Below are 22,119 nucleotides of genomic sequence, written 5' to 3' on the forward strand. Positions count from 1 at the left end.
GTTTTAAAAAATCAATTAATAACATGAAACACGTATAACGTATTTCGATATTTTCTTATTTGATTTTCTAGGTCTAATTTTTATTTCTAAAAAATTGAGTTCAATCTACCATTTTTTAAACTATTATGATAGTAATTGGAAAATTGTTTACGTTATATTATTATTGTTAGGGTTTTTTATAAAGTACATATTAGTATTATTTTAATTTATAATACGTTAGTTTGTTCGGCAAAATTTTAACTTGGGCATACATTACAAATATATGTATATATGCTCATTGTGCGCTAATCAACTTTTAAGTAATACTAACTTACGAAAAAATTTATAATTTGTTTGCAGTAATAATATTTAAATTTAACTGAAAATTGAATGTCTCTAGTTTCATTAAAATAACAATTACAGGCTGACTTCATACAACGAATTCTATGTATTAAAAAACGTGCTAAAAATATGAATAAATTTCCTAATATAAACAATAATTAATACTTATGCAATTTTATTACATACGTTTAACATTTCTAAAGAAACTTTTCTATGAAAATTATCAACTGAAGGATTACAACTTTATACAATGTAATTCCACGTTTTCAGTTTTTCAATAGATTTAAATAGACGTACAATAGATAGATAAAGTGTTCCATCTTCGTTCTTACGTAGTAGGTAAAAATAATATATTTATATTTTAGATTATAAAGTTAGACATTGATTAACTTTCAAGATTATTAATTAAAAACTTGCATCTTGATAATAGTTTTCATATTCGATATTAAAATTATTAAAATTGAATAATTATTTAAAACCAAATACGTTTAGATAAATAAATAACATTATGTTATAAACTGAAGTACGCCGTCATGTCTTAGGCGGCATCAATGCCTAAAATTTTATTTTTAATATTTTTGATTTGATCTGCCTGCTAAATTAAAATAAATTAAAGGAATGAAGGATTGGAAAAAAATTAAGGAACATGCAATAATCAAACAAAAATAATCAAACAATAATCAAATGATAAAGAAATGCTACACTACCTCACCAGTACCAGAAAGTAAATTCTTGTCTCGTGTAAGGTTTACGCCCGAGTGAAACGATGGTTGGAAGCATACGAGTAAAGCGCCAATTTCGACAAGCGTGCGGCAAAGTCGTGGTTTCTGCACGACGCATCGAAAAATATTTTGCCCGAAAAATAACTTTAATTATAATAAAAAATCTAAAGGGAGTCGTGCAATACGTTTGTTTTACATCTGTTGCATGCCGGAGGCTCAAGCGGTACTGGTACGGTCACACGAATGACAAGCAACAAGTCGCATCCAGCAAGTGCTGCCAACGCATGTCACCGCTCAACCGTCATACACTCATACATACGCATATGCATACAAAGTGTTACGACGGAACGCATTGTTCTCCTTTACGATTTATCTCATTTAAAATTATCGAATTACATTAATCTTAGAACTTATAAATTAAGTATCTCTCGTGATAACAAACAGCACATAATCATGAGTCTCACTTTTCCCAAAGGATAATTACCATTTATCAACACAAATCACTTAGGAAGCACAAAAGACGATGTTAAATAATAATCATTCAATTGTATAGCAATAATTCGAATAGTAATACTGTATAATCGTAGTATAATAGTAATAATGTCGGCAAAAACAATGCTCAATTATACCGGATCTAGTGCCAGTGCAGAGTACGAAATGTATTTCCTCAATGACAATCATTGTGTGCAGACAATAATTAATGATTTTAGCTTGTTGCGCCACGGTACGGTCACGAGATTTACGCGCTTCGTCTATTTAGAACTAATAATGACATACACACACAAACAGCGTTAAGTGTACCGGCTGAGTATCTCAAAGAGTCACGTGAGAATAAGCGATGCAATCGGCACGAGCAATAAATATAAATAACGAGTAGCTAAGTAAAAGGCCGTCGGCACTCTTGAGTGTGCATTGACGTGTGCATCTTATCGAATTAGTTTTTCGCGACTTAAATAAAACCCCGCTATCGTACACACAATGAGACAAGCTGGTGCTTATATAATTGACACACACACATATATATATATATATATATATATATATATATATATATATATATATATAATATATCAAGGCGTCAAACCACGTATAGCAAAGCAGCAGACATTTCTAATGTCCGATTGAGTATTGTTGACTCAGTCATTACCGATTATCGTGAGTGCGCGCTGCTGCTGCTGCTCTGCGTCGCGCATTTCTTTTTTCGTTACCCCTGATGGGAGAGACGAGCGTCGCTGTCGCAAGCATGGCAACAGGTGCTACTCTAAACTTCAGTATTTTTTTATTTTTCTTTCCTTGCTTTGTGCCTGTGGTAGTTTCGCGTGCTTTTGTAAGTGTTCACGCGGTCGACATTAAAAATAAGTGGTCTTTAAAAGCATTCTAGTGATCGCTACAAGTGCGCAAATAAATTCGGTTCCACCGTCATAATGAAAGCAGAGAAACAAATCTTCAATTCATTAATGTCAATACAGATGTATTGATGAATATTAGTTGAAAGATAGTGATATGATAAACAAATCATTTAAACGCTTTCATTTCTTAGAAATATAAAAATTTGTCAGCTCCATTTCTATGTTGCTATCAGAACGCTGCATGAGTTATGGGTCTCATTTTACAAAACTTTCCATCATTTGCACTAATCATCGTGTGATTCAGAAACATTTCTATAAGCTTTTTCAATGAAATTCATTAATGTAGAGGAAGCGTGTGACGAAACGTCGGCTATCATGCCAGAATTTGTGGTGAGACGACCAGTATACCAGCAAGATGATTTACATCGATTGAGTCAGTATTCGAACCCACAAAAACCACGTGAGTGTTTGTCGTGATAACACGTGCTTGTATTCATATAGAAATTTACGATAAGTCTATCTAAGCCCACAAGTCATGCGATGATCGTCAGCGACTGATGATATTGTCTGGTTTATTCAACCTTTTCTGATTTCAACTTTTAAAAACTGGCAATGATATCGGTCAATTGAATTAAAATTGATTTTCAATAATTTTCGAGATTAAACACTGTTTTCCAACCAATTACGGTTTCACGATCTGTAATAGAATTTGTTACATTAAAAGTAACTTTAAAAAATAAGCAATTACTTTTTCGTCGTTGTTATTGCTATGATGCTTAAAATAGCATATTTGGCAACGAGCTATTATTGACTTTATAAATAACGTACGAACGAGCTGCTAGTAGTTATACACATTTAGTAATTTGCAAAGTGTTTTTTGACCAATAATTAATTTTTTTTTCATAAAAAATTGAAAAAATCCATCAATTCGACTTCCATTGTAAGTTTTAATAAAAGTCAAATTAAAAGCGATCATCCTTGGCTGACTTTTATAAGACTCATAATAACAGCAAATATTTGGTTTTATCGGAACGGTAGTTAGTAAGACTATTTCAAACACAATAAAAAAGATAAAGCCGGAGTCGTGTATGAAAAGTATAATTCCTATACTGAACTGGCTACCGCGATATCGTTGGAAAAATGATATCTTCGGAGATATTGTGGCTGGGATTACAGTTGCAGTTATGCACATACCTCAAGGTGAAAGATGTATATTCATTTCAAAATGTCATAAAAATTATTTGTAGTATACCTTTGTTCTATCTTTAATCAATCATGGTGACATCTTAGAAAAATATTTTATGGATGTTTATGATTTTAGGTATGGCATACGCCATACTAGGAAATGTCAAACCTATTGTTGGAATTTATATGGCTATTTTCCCCGTGCTTATTTATTTAATATTTGGTACATCGAGGCATAATTCTATGGGTTAGTACGTTGTATAATATTTAGCAACCAATAATTGGGAATATAGAATTAAAATCACTGTTCATTTTTTTTAACTCTAATTTCAAAGGAACCTTTGCTGTTATTTGTATGATGACTGGAAAAATTGTCTTAGCACATACTTCACCCACAATAGAAGGAGTAAGTAATTCAACGATTTCTCCTTCCACCCCTAGCGTTCATGTAGATCCTAATATACCACAACCGCACTTTACACCGGAGGAAGTTGCCACAGCGGTCGCTTTTATGGTTGCTATAATGCAAGTATGTATAAGTGTTACGTTAATTTAAATATTATATATTTTTATATCAAGTTCAAATCGATGATATTTTAAAATAAAACATGTATGATTTTAGCTTCTTAAAATTACAATTGAAAAATCCTTTTATAGCAAGTTTTTAGTGAATTATAAGTCTTTATATTTATAAAAGTACCAAATAAACAATTATTTTCTCATGTCGTCAGCTAGCTATGTATTTTCTTCGACTGGGTATCATATCATCACTATTGTCAGAGACTTTAGTCAGTGGATTTACAACTGCAGCAGCAGTTCATGTACTTACTTCTCAAATCAAAGATTTGTTTGGCTTAAAACTAGCTAAGCGGAAAGGAATCTTTAAAGTTTTGTTGGTAAGTTTATATTACTTTTATGCGTTTTGAACTTCATCACCTTCTTGTTTATTACTTTTTCCTTATGTAAAATATTTTATAAAATGTAGATTATTCGATCCTAAACAACGTTTGCCTCACTTATCTTATAAAAAATATATAAAAACGTAAAACAAGATAAATAATTATTTATTAATTATAGCTCTTATCATTGTGAAGTATGGAAATGAACTCCATAATATTTTTTAAGATCTAGAATTGTCTTTATAAATTTCAATAATATCAACATCAACCTCAGAGAAACTGAAATAGAAATAAAAAATGACTTCTATAATATTAAATCCAGATAAAACAGTCAATTTTAGGTATAATTTTTGATAATGAATTGACAATCAAAATGCAGATCAATAAAGTGATAAGCAAATGTAACTGAACTCTCAATATTGTCAAATACTTTCGAAGAATCTGGTCAGGTGTAAACACACTAACTAAATTAAACTTATCATTTTCTACAAAAGTTATGTTTAAGTAATCATAAATTACTGTTGCTATATTTACTTCTCCGTAAGACAAGAACTAGTCACACAACTTGAGCAAATACAAAGTACAGAAATAAGATTAGCATATGAATATAAGAAATTTACTCATATCCGTATACTTTTAGCCGAATTAAAGCTTCCAATTATTAAAATAAAAGCGTCCGTTTTCTGTTGGATGTACATCTAGAAAAAAATTACTAAAAATGAAAGTTTTTTAATACGTCAAAAATTCTATTTCTATTATTGATGAATGCCATATGAATGTAAAAAAATTAAAAAAAACTTTCCGAAACCTGCATAAACATACTTAAAATAATTCTCCTTCTTTCTACGAGTCAAATGCTTATTTTATTTACTCCCACACCTGTAAAAAGTTCACTACAAGTATAACATTTATTAAAAGTGCTAGGCTTGAAATTAAAAGAGCAAGTAATTCAAAAGAAAATTTTTTGAAATTTTTTAATGATAAGAAAGGTAACAATCTTATTCTTTGTATATTCGTATCAAAATACTTTTGTCTTATGCTTACGTTATGCTTTGTAATTAAAGGACTGATTCACTTTACTGACTAGTCGCTACGATTGTCTTATTCTTGACTTGAAAGACAATGATACTTACAGACTTATTAAACAATGAATTACGGTACTTATTAAATAATATACAATAAATATTATTCTGGCACTCTAACATCATAAGAAATCTTAAATCCTTTAATGACGATAAGCAATTTTCTTGTTCGATGTTTTATATTATTTGCAATCATCTAATTGATCTTTATGCCAACGTCATAAAAATCTTTTCAAATATTGTTGATAGCGTAGTAAATAAGAGTTTATTTTTTACCATTAAAGAACACTAATAACCTTTTAGTTAAAAAAACGTATGAAAAAATTGAAAATATAAGAATGTTAAATAAAATTGTTATTATCAATTGCTTTGGCAAACTCAATTTAACGATTTTTCCATGTACATCTTCAGTAAATTTGGTTGTTAAAAATAAGTCGATTGAATGCATGCTGAAGGAGAAATACGTTTAACACATCGTTGATAATTTTTGTAATAATTTGGACATTGACTAAAGATATATTGAATGCATTCAATTGTTCTTCTTTTTAGACTTACTACGACATATTCAAGAATATAGACAGTGTAAATACGACTGCTATGGTAATTTCAGCGATAACAGTAATTCTGATCTTATTCAATAATGAAATCTTAAAGGTATTTATTATTTTAGACAAACTAGTTTTTTTTCAAAGTAATCAAAAAGATAAATAATGAATCTATACGTAACATATTTAATTTCAGCCACGATTGGCTAAGCGCTGCGCGTTTCCTGTTCCGATAGAAATGATTGTAGTCGTTCTAGGTACACTCGTGTCAATGTATGCACATCTAGAGACTGGTTACAATGTCAGCACTGTAGGACACATCGATGTCGGGTATGATTATTTTATTTGATTTTATGTATCTAACAGCGCGTATGTATTGAATGATAGTAACGCAAAACATTTTTTCTCGCAGGTTTCCCGAGCCAAAACTTCCTCCCATGGAGTTAATGCCAAATATTATTCTAGATAGTTTTGTGATAACAATGGTCACGTACACGATTTCTATGTCTATGGCATTTATATTCGCGCAGAAATTAAACTACAAAGTTGATCCCAACCAAGAACTGTTTGCACAGGTAGGTGCGACTTACTCACAAATAATTAACGCTGGATGGAATGACGCGGAAGATATAACCAGCAGTTTTCTCAAAACAGGGCCTCGGAAATCTGACCGGTTCGTTCTTTTCGTGCATGCCATTTTGCGCTTCGCTTTCCAGATCGTTGATCCAGCAAACTGTGGGCGGCCGAACGCAACTGGCCAGTCTCATTTCCAGCGGGCTTTTGCTTCTCGTTCTTTTATACATTGGCCCATTTTTCGAGCCTCTTCCGAGAGTAAGTCAATTTTTCTTCAATTTCATCCGCTTGATAATCTTTGTAAAACATCTAAGGTTTATGTATTTTCCGCGTTGATGCACTTTACATCATTTTTAAAATGGGTTGGTGAACTTTTTTTCAGTGCGTGCTTGCTAGTATTATAATCGTTGCGTTGAAGGGGATGTTGATGCAAGTGAAAGACTTTATTCGATTTCTAAGACTGTCAAACGTCGACGCGATGATTTGGATGACGAGCTTCCTGACTGTCACCATTTTCGACATCGAATACGGACTGTTGATCGGAGCCCTCTTGTGCTTGGCAAATTTGCTGACCCTCTCGATGCGCCCTTACGTATGCAGATTGGCTCTTGTACCCGGCACTGAACTGTATTTAGATACTAAACGATTCAAAGGAGTACGTTTTTACCAAGTCTGTTAGTGTTTCACATTTGATTTGTACTACTTAACAGATTTGACTGTGCGTTCTTGTAGACAGTAGAAATACCAAGTCTCAAAATCATCCACTATTGCGGTGGGTTAAACTTCGCATCGAGGCATAGTTTCAAAAAGGATGTGATTAAACTTGTCAATATTGACTTGAAGAAAGAATTGATGGAACGGAAATGTAATGTCCATATTAAAGATTATTCGGTCCAAGGAATGACGAAGGTAGGTGTTGGGTTTTCTCGTTATTTTGTCACGGTAATTGGTTGGCATACGTGTTGCTTGTTCGATCAATTGGAACGATTCAGAATAGAAAGCAAGAAAAGACGTACAACTGCTTTCGAATCATTACACATACTTGATTTATGACAATATTTCATGCATCAATATTTTATGTTGAGTTTTTCAGGAAAAACAAATGTCAAATGAGCATGTATATTCATCAGCACATCAATAATCACTGTATTTGACATATTCAAAAATTCTTGTTACTCAAACTTTACGTCAAGCGCGAAACTTGATAAATTATATTATCAAGCTTTAGAAACTTCTTAAATGGTTTGACGCTCTACTTTCAGGAAGGATATGAAAATGCAGCTTTCGAAAAAGACAGCATGCAAGTTCCTGCTTCTGATAGTATTAATCAGTCGATAAGAGAACAAAAAGTAAACTATATACAGTTCTTAAATTTTTATAATAAACCGTGAGCCCCAAATCCAAGTACATAAATTTACATTTTTTATATTTCAAGTTTAATTATATTTTGTAATTGAAACTGCATCATTGTAAACGTTTGAAATTACTTGGATTTGCGGTAATCATCTCTTAAAAATTTAAGATTTAAATCATTTATAAACTGAAATTATTTTTGTTGTTTAAGACAAATATTATCTACCAAATAAATAGCTTCGGTAGATAATGTGGTTATCCTTTATGCAAGAGTAGATAAAATGATATAATTTTAATCTGGCTAATATGGTTTTGGGAAGGGTGCTTTAGTGCTTCATTTTTTATTTGAATACATAAATGTATTATGCAGCTGTATTTGACTCAAATTATGTTTGCTTTCGGTTGACTGGCAAATGGATTATTTGTTGTAAACAAACTGGTTTTGGTTCTATAAACCACATTATTTAATAAGTACTTATTATATTCCGTAAATTTTTTTTATGTCATGTTCAAACGGAAGTTAATCATAAAATTAATACGAGCATTTAGTTTAATACTGTATGTTAATTTGATTTGACATACCTATTTTACATTATAAAGCATTAATTATCGTACTTATACAAATTTATAATATTTAAAAAACCTAATATGCAATTATTAATTTAATGTGTTATAACGTCTAACATAATCATATATTGATCTATTGAAAATTATATTATATTACAATAATTCTCATTGTTGAAATATTAATACTAACTATATAATTTTATTTACTTGGTTTTTAGTTGAAAGTAATAATTTTGGACTTTTCTGCTTTGGTGCATATCGATGCAGCTGGAGTGGCCACTGTTCGATGTATCGTCGATGACTTTGCGAAAATCGATGTCACGGTCTACATAACTGGATGTTCTGGTGAGAAGAAATTTATACTTGCGATTAATGGAATTAGTATAAGTAAATTATAAGTGACCTATATTATATATCATAAATAATTCATAATCTTAATTGTTATTTTACAAAAAAAAACGTCAAATATCTTATATAAAAATGCTCCTAGAGTGAAAGTTTGAAGCAAAAAAATATTAGCGGAAACGTAACAATTGCGTTGAACACGGAAAAAATGAAATTACAATATTAGCGGTAAACAGTGTAACAAATAATTGAATTCGATTGCGTAAAGTGTTATGTTTGGAGTCTCTCCAAACATAATTTCTATTAATTGTTAAAGTATTTAAAATATGAAATTAATCCTCAAAGACAATTATTTTATAATAATCAGTAGGAGAAAGCGTGGATGTGTATTTGATTGTCCACTCCCTAACTAACTTCGTCCTATCGACTACCTATTCTTTTACCTCCTAACTTTCCTATATTACCACTCAGGCAACTATGTACACATTTTCGTAACACTAATTAATCGAAAGTAGCGGGAATACGGTTGCTCGCAAAGTCGCGTATAACATCGAGAATAGTGCAACAGTCCGAATACTCTAATACTCCCATGTGCGCGTTTGTTTGTTATGTGGATAAATTTCAGTTAGTCGGACGCGTAACTCGCGATGGAATTTTATTAGATTCGCAGGAATGAGTTTTTACTCCTCTAACTTCGTAGAAGCCTGACGCTTATTTTTTTTTTAGTGCTAGATATCAAACGTCGAGAAGCTTGTATATAGTATAGTAACATTTTACTTATAATCTGGGTGTTCTCGCTCCAAAGCCCGGAAGAGTTTCGTTGCGTTTCAATTTCGAAACCCACGTTGACACGATAATGCTACGAAGTTGAACCGGTTTCTTTTTCATTCAATAAGAAAAATGTGATTGTCCGTTCTTTCCTTTCTCTCTCTCTCTCTCTCTCTCTCTCTCTCTCCCTCTCTCTCTCTCTCTCTCTCTTTCACTCTCTCACTCTTTCTCACTCTCCCTCTCTCAGAAGCTCGAGCTGAATATAAGATTACACAATCGCAACTGTTTCGACGAGGGTTCCATTCAATTAATCTGGCATGCTCGACACTACTTTTCGAAAGTCCCAATTAAACTTTATTTACGGCATAATTGTCGTTGAGTATTTTATTTCATAGCACGAGATCGTAATAAGCACATAATTTTCACGTATATGTAATAGCATTAAGTCAAACAGATCCGTGAAGGAGGTTTCCGTTATATATATTAGGGGCGTAAAAGCGAATGAAATAATTTATTGTTGGAAACGCAATTTTTTTTTCAAACAGAACGCTGATCACAGAATCAAAGATATTCGCTGCAATGTCAATTGCAATAGACGATCAAAATAACCGAATGCGATGTATATAACACGAGCGATTTGACGTTTTAGGCCCGGTGTACGAGACAATGCGAAAGTGTAACGCAGCCGAGAGCAAAGAGGGCTACTTCACCATGTTCCCGACGGTGAATGACGCCGTGAATTTTGCCCGGCATAAGAACCGCATTCCGCCTCTTCCCGTTTGGACGGCCACACAATCTCTACAGCCCAACGAGAATTGCATTAGCCGCTTGTAAATATCTCCGTTAGCCTCGATGAATCAGCTCTATGTCGCCCTACCGCTACAGCTGCTGCTTCGCTTTTAAAGGGCTGTATACTCTGCTTTGCAGTCACTTATATCATTATAATGCCCAAATGACTGTATGTAAATATGATTCTCTATAGGATATATTTCTATATATATATAACACATATACATCGTACTGCACGAAATATGCTTGGCTAGTTATGCTCTAGCGCTCATTCAATTCATTACTTTATATAGACAGAAATTTTATTTAATTATTCTTTTTTAAACTTCGTACGTGCTTTTTTTGAATCCAATGATATTTTAAAGAAAACATGAAATAGAAGAAAAAACGATTGTATTCAGAAGCTCCATCTACACCCGCTCTGTGAGCACTATATTATATTATACTACATATATACTTATATACGCAATATATAGTTATTTATCAATTTGTATATTAATTAGATTTTAGAATAGTTTTCTAAATGACAATGCAAGCTCAATTAGAATATGATATGATAGAGCTTTGTCTATAAATTAAGTTGGTTATCAATAACATTGACGATGACTATTATGAATGACATCTATTAATAAACGATCTGAATAATTTGCATAAAAAATTGATGCATAATATAAGGTACTGTTTTAATTCAAATACTAAGTGATATTTAAAGATTATTAGGATGAAAAATACTGATATACTTTGTTACTTTTATGAATAAGTTTATTATTTAAACTAATGATAATAAAATATTAAATTAAAGTAGCAACGTGAATATTTAATTATACGTAATGATAGTTATTTGTATGATTTCAAAGTGTGTCAGAAGCTTTATTGTCACAATAAACCTTGACTATATCATATTCGATACAATAAACGAAATAAATTTTCTTTATTCACTTTCTCTATGATAATTTTGAATGCGAAAGGCAAACAAACTATCAAAGCACTGCAGAGTCTCGACGGATGAGAATTATTTCTATACAATAAAATATCAAAATTTGAGGATTCCTATTAATGGTTCGAATGATTTTCCATCAGAAATACTAAATTTTAATCTTTGGTACTTTATCTAATTGCCGAATCAACCTACAAACAACGCGAGTACATAAAGCAACCCAAATGCATGTCGCGACGAGCTCGTTGGCACGGAATCTTCCACTTTATAATCATGTAACGTTTCCCATATGCAATCTCATTGAAATTACTCAGTCGCTCCGTCCAGTGGCGTGTCTATGATCTATAAGCCACGACTAGTGATGCAACAAGCTATACAGGAAGTATGTCTGCGATACGAAAATGCGACTTCCCCGATAAAAGTGAACCGCTTGCTCTTTTCACTGTAGGAGCAATTCCGCACATTAAAAAGGAACCGAGAAAAATCACTGTTCTTATATGTACTGATTACGTACCATATATATATATATGCCTGTCTCGTTGAATACACACCGTCGTGAAGATGTGATGCTATCGTTTGTGCAATTTCACTTTTACTACAATTGGATAGCATTCGAATCTGATACTCCTATTTTTTTTTGCGATAGCAAATCATTAATCTGTGTCACCGACATACATATATTGCATGACTTTTCATCGAGTGCTTCAATTTATATCATGAGCTCTAAAGATTTTGAATAATATAAAACACATACAAAAACAGTGTGTCAAAATAAAATATGAATTTTGCATGATAATTCTAGCGCAGGGTTTAGCCTGTAATATTGCGAGCATTTATTTTACTAAATAACTAAAACAATGTAGATGTAAACGAAATGTAAATCATACATGTAATAATGGCTATACTACAAATAAAAATATTACAACGAACAACGAAGAGAAATAACGTGAAGCTGTAAAAAATAAATCTCTGTTTAGCTCTATAGATAACGGTGTCACGAGCTCAAGGCCCAGTCGAACTAAGACAAGGAATAAGGAAAGCGATGCTGAACAGAATTTAAAAAATACACTTAATGCGGAATACGGAACTTTTTCTAAACAACGACATCGCGAATGAATGTGAAAGGATTTCCTTTTGAAAATCGTAAGGCTTTTATTTTACGATTCATTTTTTATGATACAATTTTTATAGTTGAATTTGATCACCATAATTTTTATCTAATTGCCGAATTCATCGTGTTGAATCCCAGATAACATCGACGATCGCAGTTACGTAGTAGCAATTGTATTGTTTTCTAGAACTTTGATACTAAATGGCTTACGACCAGGAATCGTCCTGAATACGTACCGGTATGAGTGATAATGTCCAGTAAAGTAGTAAAAATATCATTGCCGGCACGTTCCGCTGTAATGGCCTAGAAGGTTGCCGGTACGTTGCCGCATTTGAACTTCGAAAATGTGCCAGATACGTAGCTGGAACGATCTAATTACATATTAAAATGTAGTTAATAAATAAACTTTTTTTTCTCAATAAACCCGCGTATACAGACAATTGTTAACGTTTAACTTCTTCGTATTTCTTTCTGTAATACATAGATTAATCATACATCTTATAATACAAGATATTTTTATTATTTGAGTGGATAATGTCGTTTTTTCCGATGCGTACCCGGGGCGATTCCCAACCGTATTCCCTTTGGTACTAAAGTTCCAGAAAACAAGTTGCCGATACCTAGTTGTTACGGTAGATATTATCTGAGGTACGACAATGAAACGTTATTTTTATATAAACAATAAAAAAATAATAATTTTGTATAGTTTTTTAAATTAATTTATACATACACATTTTTTATTTTAACTTGTTTGTTTGACATTTGTATTAGTTTGTTGTAATAGAAAATTCGCTTATCTACTAATCATTAAAATTTATAAATTTCAGAATTTTAATAAAATTTAAAATTTTTTAAATGTAGAGATCGACTTATTTCAATAGATATCCCTTCTGATAATTCTAGACCTTTGTAATCTTACAAATTAAAGTTTATTATCATTTGATACCTACATGGAAACGATTATGATACATTTAAAAGTAGGGTAAAGTATCACTAATAATCGACCATTTATTTTACCTTATATAAATAAGAAGTAAGACCACGAATCATAAAACTAAAATTATTCTATGAATTCTTAGTACCCAAGCTTTCGAGAGACATATGATATAAAAAGAAAATATAAATCGATATGGATTATTGTAATAAAAGCAGTGTAAATCAATTCCAACTTGATTGTGTAGTGCAATAGTTTCAGGAAATAAAAATGTTGAAAATGATTCATTTTTATATTTTTATTTGCCATCATGATCGTAGGGAACGAAGACTAATGCGTACGGGTAGTGTTCCACATAAACAGAGTTATTGAAGTTACAATAACAATAATAATCTTCTAACAACAACATTTCGAAGTTAAGATGGTTATAAGTAATTGAAAACAGAAATTCACTTTTGTTGGAGGATCATTTTTTAATTTTTTTAAAAGCTGCTAGCTGCAACAAATATAAGCCAGGATTGATTCAAAGTTTTATTAAAATAATCTATCGATGCAGAAAAGTCTAGCCATGTTTGCATTAGTTTGTATATCGATGGGAGTGTACAGAGTGCCCTCAATTAATAAAATATCTAATTTTCATTAATATTATAAAAATATCCGATTTAAAACTTTATTATAAATTTTGACTTTCATAAAAAATTATGTTTTAGTTTAAATTATACTTGGTCGATTAGTAGTGTAAACTCCAGTCGACTATAGCAATATATATATATATATATTTTTCAAACATTAATTAATTTTTCCTATGCCGTATAGACGAATTAAAAATAAATAAATGTTATCTATAAGATAAAATATATTATTATGAGTTTCTATATTCCTTTTTTTAAATGAATTATGACATACTTTACATTTGTTTAAATAGGAAATGAATTTTATGAAACCGACTACATAAATCCTTTACCCTATAGCAATAGATATAGTAACAATTATCATTTAATTTTCCATGATCGGTTATCTAAAGAATCTCAAAATCGAATATATCTATATATTTATTTATTTTTAAATAAAAATAGTATCTGTTATCACTATATTTTTAATAATCTTCTATTATCATCAATAATTAAACAAAATAGCCTTGGTAATAATAGTTGCAGAAGCACAAAAATTTAAGCAAGTACGCCGCGTGCTTATAACCCAATCATAGCACGGCCAGCACACACAGTGTTGTTCTATGAATGTATGTACATACATTGTGCATATATACAACATACAATTCATTAATACAAACATTATACACATACATCAATTGGTAGTAATCGTACTATCGCAGTATTCACAGTGCCCAACCGACGCAGTCCACGTCTTAAGATTTTACAATCTAGCAAAGAAATACTAATAATGGGATCAATAATAGAATATTTCGAGAACATTCCTTTACATATGGTTTGTAAAAAGTATACATTTTTTATGCGATTGTGATTAAATATTTTTGAGTTTAAACGTTCACAATTTTTTAAGGTTATGTCTTATCATATGTCAACAAACTTTGATGAAAATTTGTTTTAAATTATATGATACAATGCACAAGTGTTTCAAAATATTCTCTTATAGATGAACTAATTACAATTATTTATTTATAGGATTATAATGGTCAAGCCAGAGCAGAAAGGCTATCAAGAATTATCATCACACTGTTTGGAGTAAGTACAAAACAAACATATTTTTTGTTTGCACGGCACACAGGTAAACTTATTAATTTCTTTAATTTACATAGGTTGTTGGATTTGTTTGGGGCTACATAATTCAACAATTTTCACAAACTATGTACATTCTTGGTGCTGGTTTTGTATTGGCAGCTATCATCACTGTTCCTCCATGGCCCATGTACAGACGTAATCCATTGGACTGGCAGAAACCACAGACAGAAGCGAATCAAAATACTAAAACCAAAAAAAAGAAATAATTTAACATCAATCTTGAACTATTTCAATAAAGAGAATGTGTATTATAAGGGTGGAGTGTTTACGCGAGTGTGGAGTTGTCGTACAGTTTTCCAATTGAATGATATTTCCAGAGAGAAACTTGCATTTATCTTTTATATATTCAATAGAGAGAAAAAATTTGACAAATATTGTTATTAGCAGTATAATTTGTTATTGTCACTATTAAGTACATCTATTGTTAGTAAAGTTTCATTAATGCACAAATTAATTTTGTATTTTTCATCAAAAGATAAAATGCATAAAGAATGATCGATGTTCGATAGCAAATAAACGTACATTTAAATTTTCCAATTCAGTAGATATTTCATACAATAAAACAAAATTTTACATTATTACTAGTAACTTGGTTTTAAATTGATGACATAGTAGTGTTTATGGAAAGGTAAAACGACATTAGATACAATTGTAATGAATGTGAATTATCAGTAATCAGATTGTTTTTATTAACTGTTTAGCAATTATTGGACATAGTACAACAGCATTTACATGCTCGCTTTCTTTCATTGCGCACGTTGTTCATTTTAATTATTTTCTTACAGAAAGTATGTGGATCCGTCTCGCAAACATTGTATATGGCTGTACTTTCACAGCGCCTTTCCCCACGTATGTAATTTTTTTCCTCCTTTCAATCTCGGAAGGTCATTGCGCAATGCGAACGTATGTCTCGTTGAAGACGCTCTTCTTATTTTTTTCCGCATGTAATCGTGAATACATAACAGGTTTATGAGGATTAAATAATGTTTCGGGTACCCAAACATCCGAAATTTGAACTGACTTCGTTCCTTGGAAGAAATTACAATATATTATAATGATTTCTTTTAAAGACACTTTTTACTTTTATGTAACTAAAGAATATTTGGGGTAGAAAATTGTAATTATGGCCAATAAAAATTGTGATTGAACAAATCGATCGAATGCGTATTTTTCAATTTTGTTTTTATTAACAATCTATTGTTATAAATATTCAAAATCTAGCTATAAAAGGGATTAATAGTTCACTGCAACATGTAGCACTGTTTTACCACATTGCCTGCCGTAAATTGTTAATTATATTCACATATTTGGAAAACTGATTTAAATGAATTTTAAATTTACTCTTTTGTATAATTAAGAGCCGAACGAATTGAAAATTAAAGTAAATTAGTTAAAAATAAAAAATACATCGAAGTCTTTATATGGTTTTGACTTAATATTTGAAAATATTTGCACAGGAACATACGTTAGAAAATCGATTATATTAAACAGATTCGACAGTAAAGCTATATATAATTAAAATTTCATAAGCCTCTTCTAACAAAATCATTTAAATGACAGCAATATATGTCATATAATAGACATTCAAGAATGAATTTGTAAAACTAGCAGGTATATTGGAAGCGAGCTTTAGCATTCTTTCTTTAATAGACCATGCTCTTTTTTAATTGAAAGGGGGCGTCGCGTAACCGGTTAACTTTCTGACACAATAATAAAACGGGAATTGTCGGTTACACCTCGCAGTGACAAAGTTGATGAGGTCCATAATTATCTAGGTCAAGTTACCAAATTTTGACGTTGTTCCGTACATGACCCAGCGGTAAATAATTCGAATGTAAAGAAAGTTTTTGTATACGTATATAGGATAGGAAGCGAGGATACGAATGCACGCTCGGTTTCCTCTTTGCAAAACACACGCCCGCGCGTTACGAAACACTTTCTCCCTTTATGATCGATTTACATTTGCGGCGCGGCAAGGATCGGCCGTTAGCCTTATCCTCCGTCTCTGTTTTTGTCTATAAAGGATCGATAACGTGCGGCAAAGCAAGCGCGAGACTATGCAAGTGCAGCGCAATGTAAACGATATTCCGCAGCCAAGTCCATGGCCGCGATTGGCTTACGTAGGAGAGTAGCGCTTTGCGACAACCTGTAACCGACTATTTTAGCGTCGCCGCGGCGCTGTTTTGCCTTTGCCACGTGGAAATTCATTCCCCAACCTGTTATTTTCCGATCGAGCGAAGCGTATCCTACTCCATTTGATATCCTTTCACAGTCAGTTAGTGTGCGGCTAATGTTAAATTCAATTCGATATGAAATTTACTTCCTATAATACTCACAGCTAAAAGCAAATTGATGTAAGACTCGATCTGTCATTTCATTTAATAAGCATATACTTTACATTTGTCGGAATAAATTCCGTTAGAATAGCTGTTTTTATTTACTTATTAATGATGGTTGCTACTCAGAGTCGAAATCAAGCACAATGATTATTCATCAAAAATTATAAACGACTACGACAAACAAATCGAAAATGACATTAAAGACATTTCGCAAAAGTTAATTTTATAATATGATATAATTAGAGCTACGTTGTGAAACTTCGCAATTATAAAATTTTTATAATTTAGGGTAGTTTGCACCACTATCGCAGGTTTTTGGCCACAGATAATGAAAGTTGCCTCATATTATGCAATAATTATATGTGAAACTTATAATGACGCGAAATATAAAAATACAGTACGCGTGCATCCGCTCGAGTGATATTCTGTTGTAATGTAGGATTTTCCACGCAGCTAGTTAAAGTATATCACGTACGCTACTTCGATTTTGACATATGGCATAATTTGGCTATTCAGAGAGAAATCTCTTAACTATAAAACAGTAATTATATACACTGCAAATATTTTAAATAGCAAAGTTAGAGTTAGCTTCTCTTTACGTATACCCATGTCTATCACGGCAAGTACCTTCCGGTATGCTTTTACATTGCAGACTAGAAGGATTTGCTCGAAGCAGCACTTAATTAATCTCTGACTAAACGAAACGACTTTTTGATCTAGCAATTATAAGGATTTTCCGAAAAAGGAAGGCAATTTCACGCTTACGAAATGCCTAATTAATTCCAATGAAAGAAAAAAAACAAATGCATTATTATGCTCTAGTTTTCACCGTGCGGACGCGCGGATCGTTTTGGTATATTTTATATCGTTCAAATAAGTAGTCTTGAGTTCCGGTGAAACGATAATCTCGTGGCGGAAGATATCGCAGCAGCGGCAGTGTCGCGAGCGAGGCAGTGAAATTTTGTAACGTGAGAGAGAGAGAGAGAGAGAAAGAGAGAATTGAAACCGCACGTAACGCAGCTGCAAAAATATAGTCCATGTTGCCGAACTATGTTTTCTAAAAAACGCTCGTTTTGAATATAGATATCTTTGCGAAATAAAATAACATTTCCACTTAATGTAGCTTCTTATCATTTGAGTCTGTTTTCAACTCTACAACTTTGCGATCGCTCTAACACATTTCAGTAGTTCGTTTTTATCACGTCGATCGCGGGAAATTTCACTTCCTTGTGCTAAACTGCCGATCATATTAATTCACTTTGAGTTTCAACATCTGAATTATACGTGTGGCGCTCAGATAATAAAAACCGTTACATTTCTCGTTGCTTATCCTTTCCGAATATAGAGCTATAAGAATAAAAGGATGCTTCGTAAATGTGCACAGTAAATTACAGTTTTTCAATCATTTTTTCATTTTTCTTGTTGTATTATGCAAAGATAACAGTGTAGAAACTTTTACAAAGTAACTAAAACTAATATTACAAATAAAATTCAAATAGGTTTACGAATGAGGATGTTAAAGTTTATGTTCGAATAAATGAATGCTATAAATGCAACATTTTGTATTAATGTATGTAAATTTGTAAACATTTTAAACAAAGCAAGTGCTTGTCAGTATATACAAATAAGTGACAATAAGAAATTTCATTCAATATTATTTCCTTATACAGATTTCATGTGAATATAGATGTTATATAACATTGATTGTAATAGTTGACGAGTTAATAAGCAAAATACGTAAATACACCTATCTGCGAAAAAATACATTTACACGAGAAAAGTTGGAATCGGTAAGAGAGTAAAAGAAAGAAAGAGAGAAAGAGAAAGAGAGAATTGGAAATGTTAATACGAGTTCTCAACGAATATAACAGAATAAAGCTGGCAAAACCTGTACCTGACATTATACATTTTAAAATGCTTATAGAGCATCTATTTAATAAGAACAAATTTATATCAGTCCCACGTATAATTGGGTTAAAGACGACTGTAAAAAACCGCTAATGAGTAGAAGACGACCGCATAAATATGTCTATTACTACTAATTAATTGAGCCATGAAAGCTATTTTGTACGGGGTACACGAGATTAACGAACCGTAAATATGACAAACATCTGGAAGCAAAAGACTGGACAGCGTCTGCATGAAGCTAAGAGCGCTTTTACTTTGAAGCTTCTAGTGAATTCGCTGTCCGGAAATTATGGACACTCTCGAGTCACACCTGACTGTGTTTATTCGAGCAAATTTAAATTCACCGCTACGCTGTCTAACGTCAGTTCCATCGTTGCAATACTATTTCACACAAATTACAATTATTGCAACTACGTTATTTTCAACCAAAAGACTTGTGATAAAAGTGCTTGCGATACTTTCAAATAATTTATAGTACGACTACCGGCCCAGCACTAATAGTTTTACGTAAGTAACAGCCCCTCTCCGCGTAAGAGAGAAGCAGAGACAAAATGCGTTTCCCCACTTTCGTCCGTAAGAGAGACAGGCACACTGGGCCCCATGCTGCAACGAGTCCCTCGGCGTGCGCCGCCGCCCCCTGTACGCGTAATACCCCACACTCTGTTCGCTGCGCCTTTATAAAGCTTAAAGCTCCAGTCAGCGTCAAGTCAGAATCGCCTCGGCATTTGCTAGTAACGTTTGTAACGCAACCAAGCGCTTTTTCGTTAACATGTACTCTTACACCCTAGCTGTGAGTACTACTTTCTATTTCACTTTTTTTTCAATTTTTTATTTTGTGCTTGATAAAGTGAAAGTGCAGTGAACTTTTCTTCAATTTTTGCAATCGAGCATGGCTGATCGTATAACGTGTTTCTATGAAAGTTTAATACGGATTCGTGATGATTGAAATCAATTTTCATTTAAGAAAAAAAAACAGCATTTTTTTATATTTTCGTTTGAAACATCTCGCACAATCTGCACGAATATCTGTCACGCTTAAAGAGAAATTAAACCAAAAAGTTGATAACTACATTTCTATTTCTAGTGCGGCCGACGGTACATTATTTACATGCGTTTTTCTTCAGTAGACATAATACATTTTATTTTGGAGTAAATTCTTCAAGTTCGCGCTTTCCGTATCATAAGAATAACAAGAATAATTTTTTACAATGGCTGCTGAATTAAAAAACCCAATTTTTTTAATGAGTCCTAAAATCATTCATTTCAGATAGTTTTATTATTATGAGGAATAAAAAAAGGTATCAAAAAGTGACTCTCTTAAATAATAATAAATATGCATACCTACTGATCTAGCGTACCTCAACAGCGTTCAAAATGAATGTTGTTCTTGAAACAACAATAATAATAAGCATATAAATAAATTTGACAATAAAAAACTATTATCAGTATACGATGTAAATTAAGTTAATCATACGTTTGGTTGTAGCTTCTTGTATTTGGAATTTTGACAGCAGTGATGGCCGCACCAACACCAGGCGGACATCATCAGTGAGTTATTTGTATTTTTAATACAATAGCAATATGAGTTCGATATTCAAACAAATGGGATGATCAATATTTATATTATAATATTTCAATAATGATTTTTTTTTTATTTTTAAATATTCATTTCAACGTTTATTGAACAATTATGCCAAAACATTCACATTAGAATTATAAATAAGGGATGGCTAAAGTAAACTTCATGAACTAACATTTATGTGAAATCTTAACGTTTTAAAAAAATTAATTTTTTATTTTCGAAGGTTACAAAAAAAAACTCTAAATATATCAATGTACAAATTCAAATAGGTACTATTTTTTATGACTATGCATATTATTTATTTAATGCTTTCTTTTTCATTTAAAAAACCTTGTCTAATTCTAATTAGAAATTCAAGTTTTTTTCTTTCCGTATTTTTTCAAGTAAGCAGAGCATTAACATTTACGTAATATATTACTAAACGAAGCTGACAAACGGGAATCTTTAACTTCTTTGCATGCACTCAGAAACCGTGTAAACTAGTTTCATAAAAGAAAGTAACAATTCACAATTCTGAAATACGTTCTGTATTACTTTATGTAAACGGCGAAAAAATTACATAACTTTCTTGTTAACTTTCATTGAATCCTCGTGAAATCCTCATAAAAATGAGTTAAAATATATCACATACCACCGGCAAATTGTTCTAGATTTTATAACTGGAAATGATTGATCTTTCAGTGAGCATCACGTCTTCCACGTGCCCTACCACGTGCACACGGTGCATCACACTCACGTTAAGAAGGTAGAGGTGCCAGTACACCACATAGAAAAAGTTGAAGTACCAGTGCACCACTACGAGAAGGTTCACGTGCCCGTCCCATACCCAGTCCACGTCCCTGTTCATGTTCCCGTTCATCATGAGAAACATCATCACGAACATCGTCACGAAGAAGAGTGGTTCGCATGGAATTAATAATGAGACTGAGAATACCTTACTTTGTTGGTATGTGTTGTAAAAAGAAAAAAAAACTTAGTTTACAATACTGTTGTCAAATAATTATTTTAATTACAGAGTTTGCTTAATTACTATCGTTTGAACCCTCAGAA

At 32.0% G+C, this 22,119-nt stretch overlaps 2 protein-coding genes across 4 annotated transcripts; both read left to right on the top strand.

Moving 5' to 3' along the window:
* The first annotated feature begins 2,190 nt into the window (after positions 1 to 2,190).
* LOC131664479 (solute carrier family 26 member 10-like) lies at positions 2,191 to 16,647 on the top strand. 3 transcript variants are annotated; one of them, XR_009301938.1, is made up of 18 exons: positions 2,191 to 2,296; positions 2,739 to 2,852; positions 3,431 to 3,592; positions 3,714 to 3,824; positions 3,913 to 4,106; positions 4,309 to 4,473; positions 6,108 to 6,212; positions 6,300 to 6,433; positions 6,516 to 6,678; positions 6,758 to 6,934; positions 7,059 to 7,331; positions 7,409 to 7,585; positions 7,939 to 8,025; positions 8,815 to 8,941; positions 10,359 to 10,539; positions 12,413 to 12,578; positions 15,124 to 15,183; positions 15,258 to 15,336. XR_009301938.1 is itself a non-coding variant. In XM_058935617.1 (18 exons), exons 1-18 carry the CDS (start codon positions 2,257 to 2,259, stop codon positions 15,444 to 15,446), a joined length of 2,508 nt encoding a protein of 835 aa, XP_058791600.1. In that variant the 5' UTR covers positions 2,191 to 2,256; the 3' UTR covers positions 15,447 to 16,647. The 3 variants fall into 3 exon arrangements, 2 of the variants coding, with proteins under 2 accessions (XP_058791600.1, XP_058791606.1); XM_058935617.1 differs by lacking the exon at positions 12,413 to 12,578 and adding an exon at positions 14,797 to 14,926 and having other exon boundaries at positions 10,359 to 10,458; positions 15,258 to 16,647; XM_058935623.1 differs by lacking the exons at positions 15,124 to 15,183; positions 15,258 to 15,336 and having other exon boundaries at positions 12,413 to 13,726.
* A 3,569-nt stretch (positions 16,648 to 20,216) lies between these two features.
* Positions 20,217 to 22,014, top strand: LOC131665465 (uncharacterized histidine-rich protein DDB_G0274557-like). Its single transcript, XM_058937355.1, has 3 exons — positions 20,217 to 20,277; positions 20,974 to 21,035; positions 21,751 to 22,014. Exons 1-3 carry the CDS (start codon positions 20,257 to 20,259, stop codon positions 21,983 to 21,985), a joined length of 318 nt encoding a protein of 105 aa, XP_058793338.1. The 5' UTR covers positions 20,217 to 20,256; the 3' UTR covers positions 21,986 to 22,014.
* The last annotated feature ends 105 nt before the right edge of the window (positions 22,015 to 22,119 follow it).

Source organism: Phymastichus coffea, unplaced genomic scaffold (genome assembly GCF_024137745.1).
Source record: "Phymastichus coffea isolate CEN01 unplaced genomic scaffold, Cenicafe_Pcof_1.1 PCOF00003, whole genome shotgun sequence".
Lineage (NCBI taxonomy): Eukaryota > Metazoa > Arthropoda > Insecta > Hymenoptera > Eulophidae > Phymastichus > Phymastichus coffea.